The sequence below is a fragment of the Zalophus californianus genome, chromosome 2 (genome assembly GCF_009762305.2).
Source record: "Zalophus californianus isolate mZalCal1 chromosome 2, mZalCal1.pri.v2, whole genome shotgun sequence".
Classification (NCBI taxonomy): domain Eukaryota; kingdom Metazoa; phylum Chordata; class Mammalia; order Carnivora; family Otariidae; genus Zalophus; species Zalophus californianus.
Genome location: NC_045596.1, coordinates 6434886 through 6461410, shown reverse-complemented (window position 1 = coordinate 6461410; position 26525 = coordinate 6434886). Strand labels below are relative to the sequence as shown.

Sequence of the window (26525 nt, the reverse complement as noted above, 5' to 3'; positions counted from 1 at the left end):
AAGCCGGAGGCGGATCCGGCCGGCCGAGGGGGCGTTTTCGGGATGGTTTGGCGGCCGCCGGAGCCCTGGAGCGAGCGGCGCTGAGGGCGGTGGCGGCGGCAGGTGAAGCAAGGCGGCGACGGGGCAGGAGCGGCCTCTGGGGGTAGGTAGCTGCCGGGCCGGGGACCGGCCTCGCGGGGGCGCGGGGGCCCGGCGCGGTGCAGTGGGAATGGCCGGGAGAGCGGGCGGGGCCCGGAGCCGCCCCCGCCCCCGGGCAGCGCGAGGGTCGCGCGGGAGTTGGCTGCGGCCCCCGGGCCCGGAGCGGAGCCTGCGCCCCCGTGCCGTTCCCGCGCCGCCTCCGCCGCCCCGGGGCGCGCTCCCGGTCCCCTCCCGCCACCCTGTAGTCCGGTTGGTGCTGAGCACCACGGCGCCCCTGGCCCCGCGCGGCCTCGTTTCCGTGTGAGCTGAGCGCGCGCGTGCCGCGGGCGCAGGGACGCCGTCCCCGGTCCGGTTCGGGCGGCGGCGAACGTAGGGCACTCGGCACAGCGCCTGCCGCTTCGTGGTTTAGCTGCTCTTTGCGGCCCCCGAGACGGGGCTGGCACACGGGGCTGGTCAGTGAGCGTGCCTAACCGAGTGACTAGCTGGTGAAGGGGTGTGAGCAGGGTTTGTGAACTACGGTAATCCCGGGGCGGCGAGGACGGTGAGGGAGGTCTCGCTCCCGAGGCGAGGGGTTTGGGCCTGGAGCAGGGAGTGCATCCCTTTGCGGGCCAGGCCCGCCATGACGAAATGCCGCCGACTGGTTATTTTCTCGCAGTTCTGGAGGCTGGAAGTCCAAGATCAAGGTAGCAGCGGGATTGGTTTCTCCTGAGGCTGCAGTGCTCGGCTCACAGACACCCACCCTTGTGCCTCGTTTTCACCGGGCCTTTCTTCTGTGCAGGAGCACCCCTGGTGTCTCTGTGTCCAGATCTCCTCTTACGGGGACATCAGTCAGATTGGATTAGGGTCCGCCCTCATGGCCTCATTTTAACTTAGTTACCTCTCTGAAGACCGAATCTCCAACCCAGAAATATTCTGAGTTACTGGGGTTTAGGGTTTCAACATAGGGATTTTGGAGGGAACACGATTCAGCCCATCACACAAGGAATTCACCAGAATGGACAAGGAAGAAAACGTTTTCCAACAGAAGTGATAGCATGGCCTCGAGGTTTTAAAAAAGCAGGTGCTTGAGGTTTTTTGTGTGCCAGGCAAATATGTGTGCCTCATTCTTGTTTACACTCTCTTGCATTTGTTTTTTCATTTGCTCCCCCTGGAAACCCGGGGGGGGGGGCACTTTCTTCAGTCTTTCTCTGTAACCCAGGTTTTCAGCACACATGTCTGTTCCTTGAGGTTTTCCCTCACCCTCCTCTCTCAGATTAATTTGTACTTCTCTCACTCAGTATCTCCAGGAAATGGCTATTCTTGTTTCTCATGTGTCTGGGGCATCGGGGTACAAGAGCACCTGGCTCTGGGGGTCCCACACAGACCACTGACAAAATCCAAAGGCAGAGAGATGGGTGGTGGTGAAACAAGAAGGGGATTTATCTCAGGGAGGCCAACACAGAGGAGATAGCAGACTAGCTTCCCAAAGACTGTCTCCAGAGTCTCAGAAGTGCTTCCAGGTTTATCTTAAAGAAAATCTGGGACAAACATTGGATATGTGCAGGTGGGCATTGAAGGTCAAGTCCATCGTTGTCTTGGAGTCAGTCAGGTGGGGTCTTCCTGGCTCAGGGCAGTCCTTACGGCTTGATGGGGTAGTTTCGGTTTCCATCAGGGGATGCTTTGCCTGCAGGGTCTTTTGCCTAAGTTAAGAGATGAGCTAGAAAGAAGAACATAATCAGAAAGTACAGACTGAGGTCAGAATGGAGGGAGTTGAATTGTTCGTTCACTCCTGTAGACTGACGCTTCCTGAAGGTGTAGGTGACCACATGTGAATTTTTCTCTCTTGTACCCTCGGTGTCTGGCATGTAGTGACAGTCTGTAAAGTTAGGTGAATGATGTGAAAACTGAGACAGGGAACAGATCTCACTCACCTTATCAGCATTTCCTCCTCACAACAATGTCTTGCACATGTCAGGCACACGGTAGCAGTTCAACCACATTGGCCTGCGTAGCGTCGTAGAGTCAATGTAGAGCTCAGGCCAGAACCAGGCTGGCTTGCTTGAAGCCATTGTTCTTGTCATGGGGTTTGGGGTTCGGGGAGGAGGGTGCGGATTAGGAATAAGCCATTTGAAAACCATCATGGCCAAAGACGGAGGTAGGACCATGGTAAGGCAGGCTGGGTGCTGAGGTGTGTGAACTGTGGACCCTTGGAGAAGTGATCCATGAATGGCCCCAGGGAACAAACTTCTACATTTCACCAGTTGGTAAAGTCTTCCACAGAACAGAAGGGTCTTTGCTCTAGGAGCCTCTCTACAGAATAAAATTCCGTTCTGGCTCTTACTCCTTTTAAAAGCATCTCTTCGTTCACATTTAAGCTTTTTCTTGTGTTTTTCTCTCTTTCCCATATTTTCATTCCTTTTGATGCCATTCAGTCCCTCTTTTTACCATCACACTTTTGGTATAGATTTGTAGCATTTAAAACAGGAAGGCACTGAGTCGCCTGGCTGCCTCCATTGGTTGAGTGTCCAACTCTTGATTTCCGCTCAGGTCATAATCTCAGGGTTGTGAGATCAAGCCCCATGTAAGGCTCTGCACTGTGTGTGGAGCGTGCTTAAGATTCTCTCCCTCTCACTCTCCCCCTCCATGCCCCACTTGCGCATGTGCTCACTCATGCTCTCTCTCTAAAAATAAACGAATAAAATGTTTTTAAAAAATAAAACAGGAGGATACTTTAGAAATTACCTAACCCAGTGGGGGAACCCCTCCATTTTTACATATCTGAAAATGGAAGCCCAGAGTCTCCACCCATCCAGAAGCTATGTATTGAGCACCTACTGTGTCCAGGGCGCTCTTGTAGGTACCAGAGATACGCGGATCAATACAACAGTCTTTACCACAGAAGATGTTTGTTCCTTACCACAGAGTGAGTAGCTGCAGAGGTGGAGACAGGTCTGTGCTCTTTGCGTCACACCAAGCACGCATTCCTCCTCATATGTGCTGTGCTTACCTGGGCGGTCAGACATGGGTGGTAGACTGGAGGGGCTGCTGATTTGATCCAAGGAAGGCCTTTCGTCTGTCACTTGTAACTCAGAGTAGTGGTTAAGCATGTGGGCTTTGGAGCCCCTCCCTGCGTTTAAACCCTGACTCTGCCTCTTACTGTCTTACTTATTAGCTATGTCCGTCTTCTCTGTACCCGGTCGGGTTATCTCTTGCGTTGCAGCAAACTACCCCAAAACTTTATGACTCCAAAATTTATTTTATCTCACAGTTTTGTGGGCCAGGAATTCCAGCAGGGCTCCACTGGGCTGTTCTTCAGCTCTGTGTGATATTCCACTGGTGTCGGGTGTGGCTTTGTTCCCCTCTCTGGTACCTGGGTGGGGGGGCTGGAAGGCTGGGCTCAGCCGAGTCCTTCTTGGGCACCACGTATTCTCTCTAGTTGGGCGCCTTACGGAGGACTCAGGCCTCCAGAGTCCCTTTTCTAGAAGAAAGACAGTGGCAGCTCTCAGCTCTTAGGACCTCAGCCCAGAAATGAGCACAGCTTTGCACCCTTGCTTTTGCCTGTTCCACTGGTTAAGGCAGAGGCTGCTCAGATTCGAGGCAGGAGAGACCTAGATCCCATCTCCCCTTGGAATCAGAATGTCAGAGTTGTAGCTGTCTTTAACCCTCCAGGTGCCTCCTTGTCTTCATCTATAAAATGAGGATGGTAGTAGTATTTATCCTGCATTTATCATGAGAATTAAATGAGTGTGAATTAAGTATGAAATGAGCGTGAGAATTAAAGGGATATGGGTAAAGGGCTTAGCATAGTGGCTAGCATATGAGAAACATTTTATAAATATGTGCCATTTAGTATTGATCTTAGGTACATGATACATTTTTATTTGTAGTTGTTATTCACAGGACACACGAGGAATATAACACGTAAATTGTTTTTCCAGAGCTCTCTGTAATCTTGTTGGGAAGGTACAGGATTGACGTCATGAAGCCGTTAGAGAACTATACCAAGTAGTTTGAAAGAGTTAAGATTTTTACAGTCAGCGTAAATTGTGGAAGAGTTCATAATTGTGCATGTTATTTCTGTGTAGCTGGAAAATGTCTAAAGCAGATTCAGAATATTTGCTGCTGTTTAGCATTTAAGTCTATAGAGGAAGGTTTTGTGTTGTCTTTTTAATGTCCTTTTTCTCATGGGCCATAGCATAGCCTAAGAGCAGGGGCTCCATGGTTAGGAACCAGGCTTTAAATCCTGGCTTTGGAACACAGTGGTTTCATGGTCTTGGGCTAGGTACTTAAACTCCCCATTTCTTAATTTCCTCACCTATAAAATGATGATAATAGGGTTCTGGTAGCATTGTTTGAGTTAGTGGATAGAATGTGCGTAGCACGGTTCCTGACCCATAGTAAATAGTAAATGAGAGATAATAAGAATAAGCCAATAATCCTTTTCTTTTCAAGCCACCGATGGGACAGGGGTAGGTGTCTGGTTGCTCCATCGTTTGGCTGTTCAGTTCCCTAGAGGATTCAACACGGGACAGGGCCCCACCACCTGACGTAATGCTTTCCCTTTCTGTATTCTTGCGTTGGCTGATGTTATCCTCTCCCAGCGCTCTTTATAGGTGACATCATCAGTTTTCCTTGCATCCCACCCTGATCTCAAACCAGGAGATTGTGCCAATGCTCCAAACTTTACATATCAGAAACTAAGCTTTCCATAAAGAAATAGGGAACTCAGAATAAGGTGTAGAGCTGGGGGTGAGATGATGGGGTAAGTTTTAGAGATTCGAAGTTGAGGGGTCATACAGTTGGAGACGTTTAGCAGAAAGTTGGACATGTGGAAGTGATGGTCAAAGCTAAAGTTTCACATTTAGGAGCTGTCTGCTTAGAACAGATGAAAGCTGAGAATAGGTGTGATTGTCAAGGGAAACAGAAGGCTCAGGGGCTGAATCTTAAGGGACATTAACATGTGGGGGCTCGCAGAGAACAGCATAGAGATGGAACAGGTCAGAGCCGTAGTAAGAGGACCCGAAGGGTTCTGGGGAGAGGATGTCGAGAAGGACGTGGGCAGACCATACTCCACGTGCTGCAGCACAGCTGGGTAGAAGGGACTGAGGAAAGGCCCCTGCGGGCAGCCGTGTTTCAGCACAGTGAGAACAGCAGCGAGACTACAAAGGGGAAAGGACTCGAAAGAAAGTAAAGTGGGTGGGGGCGTAACTGGGTGGGCGGGCATTAAGGAGGGCATGTGATGTGATGAACACTGGGTGTTATAAGTAACTGATGAATTATTGAACTCTACATCTGAAACTAATCATGTACTGTATGTTGGCTAGTTGAATTTAAATTGAAAAAGTATATAAAAAAGGTAAAGTGGGATGTGGTGTTGCTGTTTTGAGAGGTGTAAAAGAGAGGCCTATGATGAATAGATGTACCTAGCAGGAGGATTTTGTTGTCCTGTTTTGTCTTGGTGTTTGCAGGAGCTGGTGAGTCAGTCGTCGGGGAGAGAGGGAAGCAGCAGAAGAGCTGAGGATGAAGCCAAGTCCTGGGGGAGGCAGGCTGGGTGGGGTCAAGGGGAGAAAGAAAGTTGGCTTTGCATAGGAGAAGGTACCCTTCATCCTGTGAAGCTGAAGGGATTGAGTGAGGGATGAGTGAGAAACTTGGAATGGAGAAAAGAATTTAAAGGCATTCAGGTTATATCAAGTTGTCTGTGGGCTCAACCTTCTTAGTGGAGTCAGGGTCGGGTCGCAGTCACTTTTATGGATGAGGGAGACAGACATGGTGGGATTGAAGAGAACGGAAAGGACTCAGAAGAGCTGTTGTGAGAGTGTAGAGGGAGTCAAAAAGATATAAATAAACATTATTAACTTGCTAATTGGCAGCAGAGGTTAGCTTGCATGGGTTTTAATGGTCGAATATCTGCTCTGTGCCATGCAAAGATGAATAAGATGGTCCCCTCAGAGCTCACAGCAGAGTTGGAGGCACAAATGATGCAGCATAATGAGAAGTTGTCTTATGGAAGTATGTATGGGGCTGTAAGATCGCAGAGGAGGGACCCCGGAGTCAGACTTGAGGAGGGAACAGTGGGGAAGAAGGAACAAATTTCAGAATGGCAGGAAAGGCTTCTAGGAGTTGTTGACAGCTCAGCTGAGCCCTGGTAGGGGAGTGGGCCTTAGTATTCCCAGGACAGGAAGTATCAGAACCAAAGGCTTTCTGGGGAGAGAGTAAGGCAGCGGTCTGTAATCTGCCTGCTTCACAATTACCTGGATGCTTACAGTGCAGGTGCCTACATCCCATGCTAGACTGAGCAGAACTCTCAGTGGTATCCAGGAATCTGCATTTTTAACAGGCTTTCCAGGTGTTCCTTATAGATAACATTTGTTGAATACTTAATGTCAGTTGCTATACTAGATGTTCACATGGGCTCTCACAATTGTCTCCGTAACCCGTGAGACAAGATGAGGAAAGTGGTCATGGAGAAGTCATTTGCCCAAAGTCATTCAGCTAGTGAGCAGTGGGTTAGGGCTCCAAACTGTCCCCACTACAGCTTGTTTAGGGAGGCGCAGGTAGGTTATTTTGGCTGACACATAGTGGGCACAGTGGGGGATAAGGTGGTGGTGACGGTGATGATGCAGGTGATGATGCTGGTGGTGGTGGTGATGGTGGTGATGGTCATGGTGATGACGATTATGGTGTTGGTGGTAATGATGGTGATGCTGGTGATGATAATAGAAGAAGGAGCCGGGTTGAAAAGCTTAGGTTTTTGGCTTTGTGGTTTAGTGACTTTTTCAATAATGCTTATGCACTGAGGATGAAAGCAAATTAAGCAGATAATGGCTTTTCAGGTTTTTACTGTACCAGACTGCCACATTAGCCTCCATAGGCTTGTCCCAGTCTGACTTCATTTCTCCCCACTACATTTCTTCCCATAACCATATCTCACTGGACTGTGCTCCTGGGCATGAACCCATGCCTTCCTCCTCTATGTATTCAAGTGTCTAGCTCTAACTACGGTATTTGTGTGTTGTGTACTTTTGTGTGTGTGTGTTTCCTTTAGTAGAATTTACCCTTCATGAGTGTGGGGACCTGGCATGTTTTGTTTGTTGTTGTAGCCCTAGTACCTGGCACATGGTAGGCGGTCAGTAAATAGATGTTGAATAGATGTGATACCTTCTATATTGATCCTCTCATCTTCTTTCTCTCTTCCCCCCCCCCCCCCACACACACACACGTACATCATGTCCTACACTTCCTTGGCTTCAGCACTCTCAAGCTCAGTAGGCACCTTATGCTTTCTAGTATTTCTGCCCAGGGTACCTGCAAGACAGTTCTCTGCTACAGCAGTGCCCTAGCAGAGAGGCAAGAAGGAACACATGAGTATGGGGCTCCCGGGTGGCTCCATCGGCTAAGCGTCCAACTATTGTTTTCAACTCAGATCATGATCTCAGGGTTGTGAGATTGAGCCCCACGTTGAGCCCCATGTCAGGCTCTGCACTTAGTGGGGAATCTGCTTGAGATTCTTTCTCCCTCTCCCCCTGCTCATGTGTGCTCTCTCGATCTCTCTCTCTCTAAAATAAATCCAGGGAAAAAAGGGAACAAATGAGCCGACATGCTGCTTTATGATACCTCTTTTATTATTGTCTAGTGGTGCTAGTTTATTTTGACTTCTTTTCTCCCTAAATAAGCTCCTAATTTTCCCGCCTTCTAATTCAGTGCCCCATGTATGGGTACTCAATAAATGTTGACTGATCTCATCCAGTTGATTTTTTTCTAACTTACAAGTGTCTGTATGTTTTCACTGCACTATTCCTAAGTAGAAACGAGAGAAGTGCACACAGCGTTAGCGTGGTCATATTCTACATTGGTGCTGTCAAATACGGTGGCTGTTTAAATAAATTAAAGGTTTAGTTCCTCAGTCACTCTAGCCACATTTCAAGTGCTCAGTGGCCAGATGTGGCCACTGGCTACCGTACTGAACGGTGCAGATATGGAGCATTTCCATCACTGCAGATGTTTCTGCTGACCAGCACTGGTCTAATGCCCTAGACACAAAGTTTTTGTGGCTTTTTTGTTGGCTTGTTTGAAGTGTGACCAACAAGGAATCATGACCACGAGCTGCCCGTCAGTCAGTGGGTTCTGGGGCCGTAATTGCCAGTCGTATCGCCGAATCTCGGTCTCATTCGCGTTCTTTGTTGCAGGTCTCCTGGGTGGCTGAGCATGGACCCAGTCGCTACTCACGGCTGCCATCTTCTCCAGCAGCTGCACGAGCAGCGCATTCAAGGCCTGCTTTGTGACTGCATGTTGGTCGTGAAAGGAGTGTGCTTTAAAGCACATAAGAATGTTCTGGCAGCGTTCAGTCAGTATTTTAGGTACGTATTTTATGCTTTATTCTTCTAACTGTATGGAGAAGCTTTTCTAGCATGGGTATATTTTGACTGAATTTTCTTTTCTCCTTGGATTTCACTGTCCTTATCTTTGTAGCAGATTGTGGATTTTTTGCTTTTTGTATTTAGAGTAACCTGAGAGGAAAAGAGCCTTTTAACTAAAATATATTTGGGCTGACTGAATGTTTTTTGGCACTCTGTCTTTGATTTTAATAGTTCTAATTAATGTCAGTCTTCTCTGTATATTTCTTATCCTTTCAGGATAAAAAGATTGAGAAGTAGAATTCCTGGGTAAGAATTTTCTTGTGATAAGAAATTGGAGAGGGGAAATATCCTATGTGTTATTTTTTTATTAAAATATTTTAGTGTTTATTTTTCCTTTGAATATTCTAATAAGTTTGAATTCAATTTACTTAGTAATGTACTCATTTTTGGATTATTAGAATTAAGTATTTTACATACATTTTCTGATTAGCTGAGATTTATCTCTCGAAGCACTAAAGCTTTTTTTAATACCTTTTTTCCTTAAAATGCATACCATTTTACTGCTCTAGTAAACAATATATGGAACGTGATTTCATCTTGCCTTGATAATCTTGAATCATCCAGTTAAACCTCAGCTCTCATGTATGCTCTAGTGTCAGCTCACCGAGGAGGCAGCACTATTTGTCCCCGTGTAACCTGGTCCCAGACTTGGTTTTCCCTACCCCTTTTTAATGTGTTCTTCCCTTTAGGTAAGAACAAAGCTGAAAGCTGTTTGGGGGAAGCAGGTGATCCGATTAGATAAGATGTCTTCAACAAACTTGCAAGACCAGTTACCTAAGTCAGCTTGCTGGTTTATATGCAGTACAGATTCATTCACCTGGAACTCGATGAGTACTCAATAAAGTGCCTGGGCTGTATGGTGCCCCTTTCCCCTCATTAACTCATAGGACTTTTCTTTTTCTCACTGCTGAGAAACCTCTAACAGGTCGGATTACAAAATGAGTGTATCTCAAGTCCTTAGAGCCATCAGATTCATAGAGACAGAAAGTGGAATGGTGGTTGCACGGGGCGGGGCGGGGTATGGGAGTTATTGTTTAATGGGGACAGAGTTTCTGTTTGGGAAGAGGAAAGATTCTGTAAATGGCTGGTGGTCATGGTCACACAACAGTGTGAATGTACTTAATGCCACTGAATTGACAGTTTGAACTATAAGTACAGATTTTTTAAGCAGTTAAAAACGGATCAAATGTGGAGTGCATGGGTGGCTCAGCTGGTTAAGCATCCCGACTCTTGATCTCCACTCAGGTCTTGATCTCAGGGTCGTGAATCCAAGTCCTGCACTGGGCTCCACTTAAAAAAAAACAAAGGATCAAGTGGTAAATATATATGTTTTGCCACAACTAAAAAATTAAAAATAAAAAAAATGTATCAAATGTTGGTTTATTTTACTAATTTTATTTTTAGACATTTTTAAGGCACTTAGATATGGAAATATTTTTGTTATGTGTTTTATGGCCTGAAATATTATTTGCCAAGCTAGACATGAAATACTGGAAAATGTGTCTCCTTTAATATACTATATTATATTCTGTATGCAATTAGCAATACATATGAATAATTATGTTTTGAAAAGAACAATGAGTATATTTCAGAACTTTACTTTGAGATCTGTTTGGAAGGTTGGATATCCAGCACACTAATTCATCTGAGTTGCTTTATTGAATGGCTTACCAAAATTTTTTAAAGGATTAAAATATACTTAATTTTAAAACCTTGGCATTTATAGAAGGATAGTATTTTTTAATGGTATCATAAGCATTATTTATAAGAAAAAAATTATCATACCATGATCTTTCTTTTATCAGGAGCCTCTTTCAGAACTCTTCAGGCCAAAAAAGTGATGTTTTTCACTTGGATATTAAAAATGTAAGCGGCATTGGGCAGATCCTGGACTTCATGTACACTTCTCACCTAGATCTTAACCAGGATAATATCCAAGTAATGCTGGACATAGCACAGTGTTTGCAAGTTCAAAACGTTCTGAATCTGTGTCACACATTTTTGAAGTCCGCCACTGTGGAACAGCCCCCAGGCGTGTCTTGTAACAGCGCGTTCTCCCTGCAGAGCACTGTGCCTGCTGACGCGCACTGTGCAGTAAGTGAAAACTACCCTCCTCATTTGCTGCACGAGTGTCCTGCCGAGGTTCAGCAGGGTAAAGTTTTGGATGAATCACATTCTCACGCTCCGCCGTCTGTTAATCTCCATCAGTCTGCAAGTGAGGCATCCAAACAAGCACCCGACACAATGGATGGCACCTGCCCAGAGCTGCCTTTCAGACAGCCGAGTTACTACTACAAACTCAGAAACTTTTACAGCAGGCAGTGCTACAAACAGGCTGCGTGTCCCGGTCATGAGAGGGCGAATGAACAGCCCTTCGCTTCCAGCACAGCCGCGGACCTCGGCGCCGGCGACAGCCAGCCTTGCGCCGGCAGTCATTCCGAATGTGTCCTGGAGTCTTCAGAGCACTTGCCTTCCCACTTCTTGGCCCAGCCCTTGAGTGAATCTGCCCCAGACCCTGACTCAGACAACCCGTGCCAGCCACCCAGCAGACAGATGAGGCTCAAAAAGGCCATTCACCTTAAGAAGCTAAATTTCCTCAAGTCCCAGAAATCTGCAGAGGAGCCATCCGAAGGCAAGCCAGAAGACAGCTTAACGAAGAGGGTGGAGTGCGCTGGTACAAGCACTGCAGAGAAGGCCGCCGGCCACGGGGCTGAGGGAAGAGAGCGTGAAGAACTTGTCAGTTCTGAGCGTTTTAACTGCACTAACGAAATGGAGAGGCCTGAAGAGCCTGCAGCGCTGGAGGACCCGTCCCAGATGCTTCAGTCACAGAGACAGTACACATGTGAATTGTGTGGAAAACCTTTTAAACACCCAAGCAATCTGGAGCTTCACAAACGGTCACATACAGGTACACTGATTCAGTACCCACAGGCAAAAGGAAAGGAGATGATGCAGACGATCAGACACCACTACCTGCTCCTGCTTTTGTAAGAAGTTTTGCTGTTGCTTGATGACATCATCGATAATCCCCCCCAAATCAAGGAGCGTTAGCCGCTTCTTATATTTTTGGTGATTACTTTTAAAGAATAATCTCAAAGTTCTGTAGATGCTGTCATAGAACCGGTTTAAAAAGATGGCACACTTTTGGTTTTTAATTATGGTTTTATATGATAAAGTTTGCATCTCCAAAGAAGTGGAGTGAATTGTTTTGATGCACTGAAAATTTCAAATATATTCTAAAACGGATAAGCTCTATTTGCTCTTTAGAATTAAAGTAAGTTTATTTTTTTAAAGCGTGGTAATTGTCAGTTCCGTTCAGACTGAAATGAGAGTAATAGTAAAAGTTCTCTGGGAAGTAATTTTCCTATCAGATTTTTTTAAGTTGTGGTTTGGGAGGAGGTAAATTTTTTAATAAGAATCAGCTTTAACCATTTGATATTTTCAAATGAAGATTCTTCCACTTTGAACAATTAATTTTCAAAGTCTTATTACCTTAATTCATACCTCATCCCCTTTCCAAAAGTTTTTTTCCAGGTGCTCATTTGAAGGTGTTACATAGTACATATACATTACGTGACGCAATACTTACGTGTTACTTTCCTTCTTGTGGTTAAACTTGATGACTCTAATACATGTAATAAATTAATGACAGAAGCATGAGAAGTGATACGCTAAAGGATGTCTCTAGTGTGACCGCTTTACAGTGTTTATGTAATTGTGATTGCTGACCTGACATTCTGTTACCACTTTGGATTCCCCGTTTGCGTAGGTGTTTGCTACCTCGTATTATTGAGAGAGTTAATACAGATGGCAGCCCTTCATAAGTTTTAATGTATTTAAATATAAAGTGCTGTCATGGAGGAGGAGGGGCGGTTCAGAATTACTTTATATGAAGGCAGTATCATCGACACAGTTTTGCCCTGGAAAAACTTGATTTAGGTCATTTTGTTTGCATAGATTTCCTAGAGCCGAATGATCATTAGAATTTTTATTTGAGAAATATGTCTAGTTAGCTTTAAAGGAAACAGAAATTACGTTGTTTGTCCTGAAGGAACATCTTTGGATGCCCGTAGTCGTACAGTCATGGCACAGATGTTTCCTGGGACAGAAACTGAGAAAGGTAGCACTTCTTGGATTATGGTCTGTAGAATCCCTTTAGGGGGTCTTTGAGGCCCATACTGTTTCCAGCATAGTCTGTGACGTTACTTGCCACCTTTTCCTTTTCCCACGAGTGTGTAGTGGAATCAGCTAAAGGCCACCCAGCTACTCTGGTGGCCAATGAAATGTTTGGTCGCTGTTTTCATTTCTGCGGTGGCCTATACCAGCAGATATGGCCTATGTAAACAACAGCTCTTTAGGGTCCTTGATTATTAAAGAGTGTGAAGGGGTCCTAAGAGCAAAAAGGTTGAGAACCACAACAGTAGGGTTACTGACCCTGGACACGTGTGAGTCTTAGTGACCGGTGGCTTCCTTTTTTCAAACTGTTGTAATTTATACCGGGGGCTTTCACTTAACGTTATCTATCATCCCCATAGTTTCAGACCTAAATGTAGTCACTGAATACAGGATTCATGTGATTATAATTGCTCAGGGTCAAAACCTCCGCCTTGGCCTTGAGGAAGCCATTAAACAGTTTTAGGAAAAGATCAACATGAAAATGTCCTGGCAAGAGCTCAGAAAGCTAGTGAGGTGGCAAACCCGAGCAACACAGTAGGAAGGGAAACGCTAATTTTTTAAAAGAATCTGAATGTAACCACTTGATTTGAGGGGAATGGGGAAAAAGGAAGGTTCTTAATCTTCAAGGCCTAAGAGTGTTTTACGGGTGAAAGGTGGTACCTAGAAGTACACTTTTCAACAGATCATGTTCTAGAGACTATTCCAAGCTGCTGTGTCTTTTTCATAGCGGAGTCCACTCTGCATCTGTTCTATTCCAGAATGCAGTTATTCAGAGTTCCTAAAATCGGAGGTGAGAGAGAAGGGCAGGAAAGCACATCTCCCGTGCTGAAATCTTGTTTTCCCCATTAGCGTGTGTCAGCCAAGGCTAGGCAGTGGAGAGGGGCTTCTCCCTGGCACACTCTGTTTTGGGCTTCTCCATGTGTACACCTTGTGTGGTGTGAATGAGTTACCCTCGTGGTGTCAGAAATTGGTGGTGGAGGAGTCAGGCTGAAGGGCAGGTGAATAAGATGCTGCTGTTGAGCTGATCATCTCTGCTCGCTAAGAGCCAGAAAGAATTACAAGGATGTAGAGCCCGCCCATTTTCATACTCTGATAAAGAACATGACACTCCCTTTTGAAAGAACATGGGAGATAGTTTGAACATTTTAAACAAAATAATGGTGCAAATATGACTAATGATTTTACAAGTTGTTATTTTGTTTTGTTTTAGGTGAGAAACCTTTTGAATGTAACATTTGTGGGAAACATTTCTCTCAGGTGGGAATACTCTTATTTACTGTTAATAATTGGAAACCTGAAACCCAGTGTTTTTTTAATTATTATTATTAATCGTTATTATAAATAAGACATACGTTCGGACTTAAGAGAGAAGCCTCTGATGATATCTGTAACTTTGACTTCACACTAAATCAGGAGAAAATAATATTCAAGAAAACAAATTTTTAGTTCATTGGGGGAAAAGTAACATTTTTTTGTAAGTGTGTGAACTCCCCCCCGCCACACACACACCCCCTTAATGATGGGTCCAAGTATATTTCTTCTCTTTCATGAATGAAGTTTCCGGTGAACCACAGAGAGCACACACCCAGAGGCTGCACACAGCTGGGCTACATCCAGGACACATGGTGTCTTACTCTTAATGTGGCCCAAGGTTGTTAGGAGGTGGGGAACAGAGCGAGCAGTTCTCGTTCCTGCTCGGACTGCCTTTTGGCTGACCCCCCATAGCTCATTTGGACGTGTATGAGTTCTCTCGTCCAACCCGCGTGTGCTGCACCTTCCCATGGGCCGTGTGCTGATCTGGGCACTGGACATAAAGAAACCTAGAGATTTCATGTTTTAGAGAAAATGTGGGCTGTAGCCCGGTGGGAACCTGCTCCTGAAGTAGGAGGAAGTGACTCGCTCTGCCCCGTGCTGGGCCCTGGCATTCCAGAGGTGCACGCGAAGCAGCCACTGCACAGCTGTTTTTATACCCGGCGGGCGGTGGGCATGCTGGATCCTGTAGTACAGCAGCTCCTGCGGACGCTGCTCCCTGGGGCAGGGACTCCGGGCTGGGCTGTGATCCAGGAGTAGAGCCCTCCAGGCTGGTAAAGGCTGGGCGGCAGGCCCTCCCCAGAGCACAGAAACTCAGTGGCAGCACCATGTTCAGACACACTCGCCACGGAGGCAGCTCTCCCCCAGCGTCCCCTTCACCCTCCCACTCACCCAGACCTGTGCTCTCAGTGACTTCTCACGCCTGCAGCTCCCTGCGTGCGGTGACTGACCAAGTCCTAACCTCTGCCTTTGCGTCTTTAGTCCGTACTTGCCATCCAGGAGGACACCAGGCACCCACTAAATGTTCAGTAAGTTTTTGCAGAGCTGAGGGCGGTCCTCACCCCTCCAGCCACCACGCACTTGAGGCCTCGCTTCTTCATTGCAGCCTCGCCCGTGGCTTCCGAGCTGGGGCTGTGGAGCCGCGTGGTGTGCATTTGGATCCTGCCCCTGGCTTGCTACTCAGTCACCTGGGGCAAGCAGCCTCACCTTTTGGCACTTCAGCTTCCTTGTCTGTAAAACCAGGGAGATGAGATGACTGAGCCCAGCAGGTGTGTGGGGACTACCTGAGTCAGTAGGAGTATGAACTCCTGCCTGGCACGTAGTTAGTGCCCAGGGGGCATCACTGTTTCCTGTGCTGGTGCCGGCCCCTCTGTTCTTGCAGACCGGTCTTCCACCACCATCCTGACCTTACAGCTTTGGGGTGGGGAAAAGCCAAAGGCCTGGACTAATGACGATTAATAATTAGCAACCATAACTTCTCTGGGCCTCATTTTTCTAACTCTTACAACATTTTTCTAATTCTTACAAGGCGGGGATGTACTGCCTCATGTGAGTGTTAGGAGCAGTGAATGGAACAAAGGACATGAAAGCCCTTCATCCATTTAAAATGTGGTAACAGTGTAGGTTCTGTCCTCCTTGCTTGGGAGCCTTCTGTGACTCTTCACTGCTAATCAAAGAAAACCAGATATTCAAGCATCCGTAGTCAGCCTTCAGCCTCCTCTCCCAGCACCGACGCCAAGCCCCCCCCACCTCCCTTCGGAGACTCTGACTCCATTGCTCTGGGGTGGGGCTTACGTATTACAGCGATTCTGAAGTGTGCTGCTAAGGCTGGGGACCACTGCTCAGACCTTGTCCTGCACTGGGGCCTTCTTGAGTCCCATGAGGGGCAGCCCCGGCTGACAGACACACCACTGACATCCTCTGGGCTGCTGTCTGTATTTTTGTCCGATTTTTGTGAATGTAGGATTATGTATAGTTGCAGTTTTCAGATGTATGTTGCTGTTTATTTCATAGTGAAGTTGTGAAATTTTTTGTGAAGAAGGACCTCTGAAAAAACTCATTCAGCAGGTGTTTGTTGTGAGCCTGCAGTGTCCAAGGAGCTCTGCCATGAGCTGGAGAAGTATACATAGGGAGCAGTATGGGCAAAGAAAGAGATTGGTCATTTCTGCCTGGAAGAAGTGGTGTTTGGGGTGGGTGAGGACATGAAATGTGTTAAGAGATTGTTTAGGTCAGCCCCAAAGACAAGCAGGCATTTGATAAGCCTGGGGGTCTCTGGCATTCTGGGACAAGAGAGCTATCAGGTGGTTTATATGGAGATACTTTGTAAGCAGTGCCCACTAACCATCCTTCACCTTAAGCCAAGTGTTCATCTCTTTGAATGAAATGGAGTAAGTGTTTGTGGTTATGCTGGATTGGAATGCTCCCATGCTGCTGTTGGCATATTTGCTTTGGTAGAAGTGAGTTTGTAAATATTTTCCCTTTTGGAAGACTTGAAAGCAAGAAAACAGATTACCAGTGAGAATAAATCTTTTATGCTATTTACTTAATTTATATTTAGTAGGGTCAGTCTTGGGGAAAAATAAAAGTTAACCACAACCTTAATGATGAGTTGTAAGCATATGATATGTGAGCTTCGAGAAACTACCATAATCCGAGGTTGTAACAACAGACTGTCCATCCGTTAACATCATTCTGGACATGGTCTGTGCACGGGTCTCAGCCCTCGGGTGCCCTGTGTACTTTAGAGTGTGAGTGAAGCTCCGTCCGTAGTGCCAGGGCCCCCGCGTGGAGTAGAACCTGGACCGGTGGGTGCCCCCAGAGGAGAGGGAAGGGAGGGGCAGGTCTGTGTACCTGTGATGTGAGCAATGAGAGGAGGAAACCCCGGGGCACTGAGCTGGCTTTGGGAGAGTAGAGCAGTTTGGTCTCTCCAAAGAGGCAGAAATGGACACTTGGAGCGGCTGGTGCAGTGCCTTCTGGCAGTGCTGTCAGAGAGGGGTGCCCCAGGCCCAGGACGTGGGGTGCAGGGTGGGGTTGGGGGACATAGCCGTGTCGGAGCCCCGCCTGGAAATGGATGTGCTCTCCAGGGCACTGGCACAGCCTGGCACCACAGGGAACATGCGGAAGTCAGAGTGTTTCAGTGAACTTCTCGTAAGTCGTGAGACTTCCGGCCCTGAGGTGGTACCCCCACACTTCCAATGTCCGGTAGAATGATCATTGCCATTTAGGTGACAGATCCATGTTCATCTCCAGATTTCTTTCCCCCTGTTAATTTTATTTTGTGAAATCCTGAAGCCCCCAGACTCCTGAACTGGATGACTTTTAAGATCTGAGATTCCTTTTATGTCTAAAATGGTATGATTCCTTGGCTATTTTTCCTGGAAATAATCGGCTGTCTTTAGAAGAATGCTCTGATAGAGAATATATGCTTGATTTGACCAGGTTTAAATACAGATGCTCACGTACATATTAGGAGTTATTTTTTTAAATTACTCTTGAACAAATCAGATATTAGTTCTTTTCTCCAGCAGAGTTTTTCTCTGAAAAATCCTGACAGCTCCCTCCTAATTTAAAATATTTGCTTGGAAGGAGCAGAGCCCCCTTTCCTGCTAATATTGTGGAACAGAGCATAGCAGCGCCGCCAGCCTTCGAGACTACAGTTGGGCCTGGGTCGGGGTATTTGATTCCACCTGTAGGAGCCTGGGCTGATTACTTCCTTCCCAGAGCATCGGTTCACTTTTTGGTAAAATGCGACACTACGACTTTGTAAGGGAATCATGGCGTTATCTGCAGATGCCTAGCGGAGTGCTTCCTTTCTGGTGGTCTCTTACTGATCGATAGCAGTCACGTATCCAGCTATAGATAATCTCCAAGATGTGGACTAGCTACTTAGCGGGTACTTAGTACTAGAGTAAGTCAGAGTTTACCAGAAATAGGGATACTTGACTAAAAACCAAATAATCTGGCTCCCAGTTTGCTTATGTAATTTGGCATAAATCATTGATGGCATTATTGGACTTTTTTTGCCTGACTCTTTCAGTATTTAATCTACTTTTATACCATTGGTCAGATCCTTTTAGCTGGTGGAAGATTTTCATTGTATCTTTCTAATATTAAATAGCTAAAAACTTTCAAGGGTTTGTTTTACTGTTGCTTATTACACTATTTTAAGTGGAAGGCCATTGCTACTTTGAAAACAAGTAATTGTTACGCTTTACTTAACAAGAAAGGATGCAGCACTGCTAATAATTGACTCAGAGAATGTATTTCAGTCATGATACATCGTTTACAAAATAACTTAAAACAAGAAGGACCTAATTTAACAGATGAGCAGATGGTGCGATTCAAATTGTTACATAATTGATGAGCTTTTCTGGAATTTGGAATTGACTGACTTAAAACAGTCAGTGGTGCATTATCTTACCCCCAGTGAGCTGTTTCCCAAGTGACTATTGTACTGAATCGTCAACACAAGCTAGTTTATTCTCAGAGACACGTGAGAGTGTAGACTCACACAAACCAAAGCTCATTTTTGGCCCAACCATGTAACAGGAGAAGCTGTTTTATTTACCTGAATCTGAGTCTTTCATCTGGAAAAGAGAGGTAATCTAACAGTGACTAAGAGTGGTTCGGTGATGCGTGTAAGGACCAGACTGCTCTTGACAGTTGTTGTTTTGTTATTGTTATCATTAGTCATTCTCTTAAAATATGGGAATTTCCCAGTGTTTTGCCAAATTCTTTCCCTTTAGTTATCTGAAATAAACCTGGGTTTTTCCTAAGCCATATTTATTGTATTCTGAAAGATAACATCTGACTCGGTGATTTCCTGGAGCCTGACACAGAGAATCTCCGTGTTCTGTGACATAAAACCCCCAGATCGCAGTTTCTCTGCTTGTAAGTTTCCACGCACACATGGACTTCAGACCATCTTCAAATCCATAGCCGTGAACTGTCTGTGCATTTTATTTAAAATCGAGTTTGCAGATTTACAAAACCAAATTTGTTAGTTGGTGTTACTGTTCGTTCTCCCTTTTTAGCTAAAATAGTGGATAATGACTGTACATGTTACCTTGGGTATATTCATTCATTTCAGTGTTTTTGTAACAGAACACTATAAAAAAATCAGGCAGGGGACAGGAGAGATTGAGTCTGTTAAGTTAAGTTCCAGCAATGGAAGATTTTGTTTTCAAATCCTAATTTGAAACATTAGCCAGGAGGTGTTTTCATACAAGGCAATTGCAGTTTTAATTTCAGTGTACTTTAGGCAGTTTCCTATTGACTTCCTATTGTGATTATTACATAGAAATCTATTTTGTGATCTCCATTTAAATAAGTTATTCTTTGGGAAGCCCTGCTAGTTTCAGAAATTAGGAACATAAAAGGTCCTGCAGTGAACCAGCTACTGTGAGGTCCCTGACGTGCGTTTTTGCACAAAGGTGAAAAAACAACAGCCCTGTCCTGGACAATAGCTGTGCTGCTGCAGGAAGGCCCGTTTGCACGTGTCTCACCTTCTCAAGGAGCAAAAGCAGGTTTTTAAAAAGGAAGAGATCCTGCAGGTGCTCCTTTTTTTTTTTTTTCAAGAGATGCTTGCATGTAGATGGTCTGAGTTAAACCCCAAATAAAGCATACCAAGGTCCATTTAAACTACAAGGTCAGCAGCCCCCAAAGCAGCCTCCACAGTGTGCCCGGCCCATTTCAGAGGGAAGCAGCACCGTGCACACCTGAGGCGGGACAAGCCAGGGGCCCACGTGGGGCAGGTACAGAATGGAGACGCATCTGTGTTCAGCAGGCTGCTGGGCAAGGCAGACTCCCTGGAGTTAGGCTTAGGCTGGTCCCTGATCTCCTTGCACATGGCTACTTTTGAGTTGTACGTATGTAATCTTCACTGGGAAAGTTCGACCGGAACCTGGCTCAAGCTGTCAGTTTTCCTTTTAAATTGTAGGACCTGTAAGAAAATTTTCAATTATTGGTATGCTTTTTCTTTCCCTGCTTTCTTGCAGGCAGGTAACTTGCAGACTCACTTACGTCGGCATTCTGGTGAAAAACCATACATCTGCGAAATCTGTGGAAAGAGGTCAGTGCTGGGCTTATTCTTCCATTTGTAAGGACCACCTCGTAGTCTGTCTTTGAACTCAGTGTTCTCGGAGCCACCTGTGGGCTCCCTCTGTCGCTGAGGAACACAGGTAAACCTTCTGGCTTTCCGTGGGATACATGATAAGAAGAACAAAAAGAAAGAGAAGTGTTAATTAATAGAAAATCTAGGACACGAGTCTTACGAAATGGGATTTTACATGAAACAACATTATTTTATACTAAAGTTTCCATTCATTCCAAGAATGTCTATTATCATAGATAAATGTCCCCGTGGAGGTGACTCTTTTGTGGGGAAAATGAGACTTGGTGGCCAGAAAGCCTGGGCATCAGGAGAGAGGGCTGGAGGAAATGCCCCGAGCTGAATCAGGGAAAGGCCTTGGGAGCTCAGCAGCGGGGGCTGGGCAGGGCTGTGACCTGGTGATGGAGTCTGGGGGACCCTCCTCCCCTCACTGGGTCATTTGTCAGGAGTCCACACGCTCTCATGGAGCGGTCGTGCTCGGGCGGCAGCCACCAGTCACAGCGATTCAGTCGTCCATTTACTTCACCATTCAACATTTCTTTGGCACCTGCTGGGTGCTGAGTGCTATGAGGGGACCACAGAAATGTACAGGTTCTGCCTCTGATAAGGTCATCCTCAAGAACGGTGGGCAGAGACAGACATGGGACAATTAAAGTCCGAGTCGTCTACTACAGCGCGGCACGTGCCGTGGGGACGTCAGAGCAAGAAGCTACTCTTGTTCCGGTCCAGGAAAACCTGCTGTCTCTGCAGATGGGAGGAAACAAAGAAAGAAGAGCTGCCTAGCCTGACATGTCTCCCTTTCTACCGTGGCCACCTGAACACTGACGACCCCGTTGTGTGCCGGGGTAGCGCGGACCGCTCATTTCTGGTGCCTCGTAGCGTGGACCCCCAGCTGCTTCAGGTGGCCCTGTCGCTTCACTGTTGGCCTTGTTTTACACGATGTCTTAAATGGGAACCTTCTGAACACCATTGAAAAGTAAGGCATGTATTTAAAATCATGTCCCTGGGCAACGTCTTTTCCCAAATGGAACCGGTTATACAATCAGGTGTGGTGGAAAGGAAACAGATTTCTGTATTGGAGAGCCTGGCTTGGAATTACTCCCCAAGCCAAGCTGCTGACCATCTTTGAAGAAGAAAGATGAAACTAGGTAGAAAAAAACAGAACACTTGCATCATTTTCAACTTTCTTTAAAAAAAAAAAAAGATGGAGTGCCTGGGTGGCTCAGTAGGTTAGGCATCTGCCTTCACATGGTCCCAGGGTCCTGGGATCGAGCCCTACATCGGGCTCCCTGCTCAGCGGGGAACCTGCTTCTCCATCTCCTCCCCACTGAGCAAGGCCGCCGCTCATGCTCCCTCTCACTATCTGCATAGTTATCTCTGTCTCTCCCTCTCAAAAAAAATCTTTAAAAAAAAGTAAATAAATAATTTAAAAAAAAGTAAAGATTTTTAAAATGCACATTTCAAATGAATCGGGCCACTTCTGATGACATTCTGAAGGAATGTAGGGAGCAGTTCATCTCCTCCCTCAGTGACTTGCAATCACAAAGATTTGCAACAGTGTAGAAAGAAATTCATAATTGAATTTTCAAATTACATTGCAGGTTTGCAGCGTCTGGTGATGTCCAGCGTCATATCATTATTCACTCAGGAGAGAAGCCACACTTGTGTGACATCTGTGGGCGAGGTACTGCCACGTGTTTTCCCTTTTTTTTGTCCTGAAGACTGCCAGTTGCAGTGTTCTCGGTCCTTCCGCTGAGCACCTGTTGTGGTCTCCCCAGGGTTCAGTAACTTCAGTAACTTGAAGGAGCACAAGAAGACACACACGGCCGATAAAGTCTTCACCTGTGACGAATGCGGCAAGTCCTTCAACATGCAGAGGAAGCTGGTGAAGCACCGGATTCGGCACACGGGAGAGCGGCCCTACAGCTGTTCTGCCTGTGGTAAGTTTCCCACGGGCCCGGAGTGGGTGGTCACCCTGCCGTCCCCGGTGGGGGTGGGGCGCCAGTCCCCGTGCCCACTCTGTCATTGGCTGTTCTGGTGTCATGGGTAAATCATCCCTGTTCTCAAAGGTAAAATGGAGGTGGTGCGATTTCTTTGCCACCTCCCTTGGTGGTCTCTCGTTCAGTCCTGCATTCTCGTAGGCCTGTGAGTTTCTGTGAGGTGTCCAGAGCTGTTGTAAGGTGCTCTGCGGACAGAGCTGACTGGGACAGAGTCCCAGGTGCTGCGTGCTCCTGGTCCAGGTCAGTGGGGTGTAGACAGCTGGGAAAGTGTGGGAGCGCTTGGTGTACCGTAGCGGGCGTCAGCGTCATGCAGCCTGAAGAGCCGGCGTGGGGGCTGTGGCTGGACTGTCCTGCAGGAGCATTGAGAGCACACGATGGGGTCGAGAGGGAGGGCTTCTCGAGATCCTGTGTTATGAAGCAAAGGTCCCTTCTGTGGGCATTTGATGCAGCAGTGAAGTCTCGGGAGGAGAGGCATGGCTGGTGGCCCTCACTGTCAAGGCACATCACTGCACACGTGAGGAATGGGGACTCGGAGTTAAGTCCCATTACCCCTGATCATAGTGTTTGAGCCTCGGAAACACTGGGTGTGTGTGTGCACACGCGTGTACACGTGTGCTTGTGACAGGTGCTTGACAGCGCGAACTGAGTCATGGAGGAGGGAGTGAGTGACCGTGTTTCTGGGTTCCTGGTTAGAACGCATGGGGAGACTGTTCAGGGCGCAGCTGTGGGAAGGCAGGAGCGGCTCATCCTGCCTGGGAGCTGCCGTCTCGGTCAGGGCGGGCCTTCTGGGGTGTGACCACAGCAGAGCTTCACTGTCATCTCCCACTTAAATTGTGTACAGATCTCCTAGATACACGTTTAGCAGCCCCGTGACTATTCTCATTACTCCTTATTAAAATTGTGTTGGGGCGCGTGTAGTGCAGTCGGTTGAGTGTCCGACTCTTGGTTTCCACTCAGGTCATGATCTCAGGGTGGTGAGATCCACGCTCAGCACGGAATCTGCTTCCCTTGTCCCTCTGTGCGCCCTCCCTACTCACGCGCGCGCTCTCTAAAGTAAAGTAGTACTACTTTAAATCACAGATGTAGTCTCAAGTCACTAATTTAAATGTCGGTTCCAAATTATCGTTAGAGCTGTCAACTTGATTTGAGGTTAAACGTCCTCTTTCCTCCTCAGCTAGGGCTTGCTGCTGGCCAAGACCTCGGTAGAGGAGGAAGCAGAGGGGGCCCTGCCGTCCCCACCTTACACTTCTTCCAGCCCTTTCCCTCACCTCACTAACCATGGTTTCTGACCCTGACAAGGTCAGCCTGCGGCTAGGGGAAGAGAAAAAGAATAAGAATGTTCATTGTTACAGGACAGGGTCAAAATTTTGTAACCGCTTTATTGAGGTAAAATTCCCATACCATGAAATTTGCCCATTTAAAGTGATCAATTCAGTGGTTTTGGTATATTATTCACAGAGTTGTGCAACCCTCACGCACCATGGTCTATTTTAGAATATTTTTGTCGCCCCAAAAAGAAATTCCATGTCCACTAGCAGTCACTCCCTGTTCCCATGCCCCAGCCTAGACAACCATTAAGCGCCCTTCTCTCTCTGGATTTGCATGTTCTGGACATTTCATATAAATGGAATCCTACAGCATGTGGTCTTTCGTAACTGACTTCTTTCACTTAGCAAATCCGCTGTGAACATACGTGTATAGTTTGTGTGGGTGTGTTTTCATTTTCTCGAGTTCAAAAGACGGGTTCAGTTTTAAGGTGGCGCTTCACATCCTGGGCTTTTCGGGGAATAGAGCACCCCTTCCACTTCTCCTCCCTGCCCCCCCATTTCCTTCCTTCCCCTCTCTTCCTTTCCCAGCATTTCTCTGTGCTTTCCAAGGTACAGACCTGCATTTTTCCTCCAGCCCTGGGTCCTAGCAGTTTATTCCCGGAGACTTTCTCTGTTGGGGTCTCCTCGCCCCTCTGGGCAGTCCTCTTAGGCTGGATTGAGGATGGCTCCAGGCAGCTGGCTTGCAAGCACAACGCTTGTCCGGTCCATGGAAACACTGCATCCTGTGCTGCCAGGGACTTCGGGCCCCAGCCGTGCACGAGCATCCTCCTGTCTGCCACCAGCACAGCTGGCCATGTGTCTCTCGCTGGATTTCCCACACAGGTGCCACATCTTGCCGTGAGGACGGCTGTGAAGTCTGGCTCCCCTGCTTTGACTGGTGGGAACTCCGCTGTGGCTAAAATTTCACAGGCCTTAAGGACCCTAGAGAAGATGATTCCCATTTGCCCAGTAATTCCACTATTGAGAATTTATCTTAAGGAAGCAGTGAAAAGAAAGATGTTAATTGAAGATGAAGTAGAGTAGCAAACAGGTAGAAACCGCCCAAACGTGCAGCAGATGGAGGAATGCTTATGAAGCTTCGAATCCATGAAATAGCGCCTGTCTGTATGAACCGTATGTTGTGCAGACAGCGCAGCAAACGGTGAAAATGCTGTTACTGGGGTGTTCCGTGAAGGAGGCCAAGCCTGGTGCTGCAGACAAGATGTAGACGTGAAGACACAGTCCCCGCAGTGTGCCTCGGTAGCCTGTGTGGGGAAAAAGTGCCAAAACGTAATGTAGGCGTGTGGACGCCTAGTTTGATTGTTCAGAGGTGCATTTTTTTTAATGCCCCTCCCCCTGCCTGACAAGGGCAGGATAGCTGAGCGTTCACACCAATAAGGGAGAAGTTCTAAATACGTGTCCACCTAACTGCGTGGTGTGTGCTCAGTCCTCCGTAAATAGGTGACGTCTTTGGTAAGGTTATTTATTGGTGGTTCTCTTCTGACCTCCTTACCTACTCTAATCACGGAAGGAGATCCCCTCCCCTGTCCTCTACACGGAAAGGAACTAGAACCTGGAGAAGTGTGTGTAAAATGACATCAGAAGCAAAAGGATGTTTCTAAGTTATAGTTTGACCATGTTAGACTTAAGAAAATGTAAGCAAAACTGACGAGGTTTCCCAGCACGGGCCAGCAGGGGCAGGCACCTGGGCTTACCAGCGAGGCGCTCCTGGGCAGGGGGACAGGGGCTCTTGAAGGCTCGAACTGAGGTACCCACAACCCAAAGGCTGCAGATCAGAGGGCCACAGCTGGAGAAGACCTGAGGAGCCTTCCAGAGTGAGCAGGTGACAGGAGGGCTGGAGGTTGTGCACGCTAACGCTGAGTCCTTCTGTGTTTTGAAAGGGGGAGCGAGAACATCCTCCTCTAAAAGGATGCCCTGTTCGTTTTGCAGGAAAGTGTTTTGGGGGATCTGGCGACCTGCGCCGGCACGTGCGCACGCACACCGGGGAGAAGCCGTACACGTGTGAGATCTGCAGCAAGTGCTTCACGCGCTCAGCGGTGCTGCGGCGGCACAAGAAGATGCACTGCAGGCCCGACGGGGGCCAGGACGCGCTCGACGAGCTTGCTCATGCCATTGAGACCTCCGACCTGGAGAAGTCGCAGAGCTCGGATTCCTTTTCCCAAGACGTGTCTGTGACTCTGATGCCCGTGTCAGTCAAGCTTCCCGTGCACCCGGCCGAAGATTCAGTGACAGAGTTTGATGGCCACTCCGCCGGCTCCTACTGCAAGTTCCGGCCTGTGGTTCAGCCTCCCGCAGCTGCTGAGCCGGAGAAGCTCGGGCTGGACCCCAGCAAACTTGCCAAGCCTCCGATGCAGCCGGCGCAGCCTCCGGCGTACACTTACCCAGACATGGCTGCCGTGGCCAGCGAGCCGCCACTGCAGCCCGACGGCCTGTCCCTGGGCCGCTCATCCCTGGCCGCGCTGGACAATCACTGTGGTGATGCGCTGGGCAGCCGTGGGCCCGCCACACCGTACAGGAACTCCGAGGGGCAGTTCTTCTCCAGCATGACGCTCTGGGGGCTGGCCATGAAGACGCTGCAGAATGAAAACGAGCTGGACCAGTGATGTCCAGCAGCAGCATTTCCCAGCCTCAGAGCATTTTTGAAGCCCAGCGGAGCGGCGTCCGTGCTTCCGGAGAGAGCGTTTTCTCCGTGGTGGCCCTTTCTCACTGGCCTGAGAATAGTTTGACCATTTCTGTGCTGGTGGTGACTGATTACTGGAAGCTTCCGGAGCCGCAGGATCGGGGAAGAAGGCCCGCAGGCTCCCCGTGCGCGCAGACGGGGGAGTGGAGGAGCGGACAGCCTGGGGAGCCATCCCACTGACCTTCGCCGGCACCACGGCGCGCACACGTGGGGTCAGCTACTGTACGTCTCAGTCACATTAAAGGGAGAAAGCTATATATAGTAACACAAATATGTTTGCATTTTTACATGATTGAAATTTGTACTGGTTTGTATTTTTATTTACACAGAAAGTTTATTTGTATATGAAACTCATGCTATAATTTAATTTGAATAAATGAAACTTGA

The 26525-nt window shown here is 47.4% G+C and overlaps 1 protein-coding gene across 3 annotated transcripts; it reads left to right on the top strand.

Annotated features, from left to right (window-relative positions):
- The first annotated feature begins 5 nt into the window (after nucleotides 1-5).
- On the top strand, nucleotides 6-26525 carry ZBTB49 (zinc finger and BTB domain containing 49). 3 transcript variants are annotated; one of them, XM_027598126.2, is made up of 8 exons: nucleotides 6-142; nucleotides 8304-8474; nucleotides 10340-11442; nucleotides 13921-13967; nucleotides 20018-20091; nucleotides 21732-21814; nucleotides 21909-22070; nucleotides 25388-26525. In XM_027598126.2, exons 2-8 carry the CDS (start codon nucleotides 8323-8325, stop codon nucleotides 26059-26061), a joined length of 2295 nt encoding a protein of 764 aa, XP_027453927.1. In that variant the 5' UTR covers nucleotides 6-142; nucleotides 8304-8322; the 3' UTR covers nucleotides 26062-26525. The 3 variants fall into 3 exon arrangements, with proteins under 3 accessions (XP_027453927.1, XP_027453928.1, XP_027453929.1); XM_027598127.2 differs by having other exon boundaries at nucleotides 37-102; XM_027598128.2 differs by lacking the exon at nucleotides 6-142 and adding an exon at nucleotides 517-590.

What these genes read in the sequence shown, in the direction of transcription:
- ZBTB49 (XM_027598126.2), top strand. Translation starts at nt 8,323, where the DNA reads ATGGACCCAGTCGCTACTCACGGCTGCCATCTTCTCCAGCAGCTGCAC. An exon ending in TCACAAACGGTCACATACAG is followed by an intron (nt 11,443 to 13,920) that starts GTACACTGATTC and finishes GTTTTGTTTTAG; the next exon opens with GTGAGAAACCTTTTGAATGT. An exon ending in CTACAGCTGTTCTGCCTGTG is followed by an intron (nt 22,071 to 25,387) that starts GTAAGTTTCCCA and finishes TTCGTTTTGCAG; the next exon opens with GAAAGTGTTTTGGGGGATCT.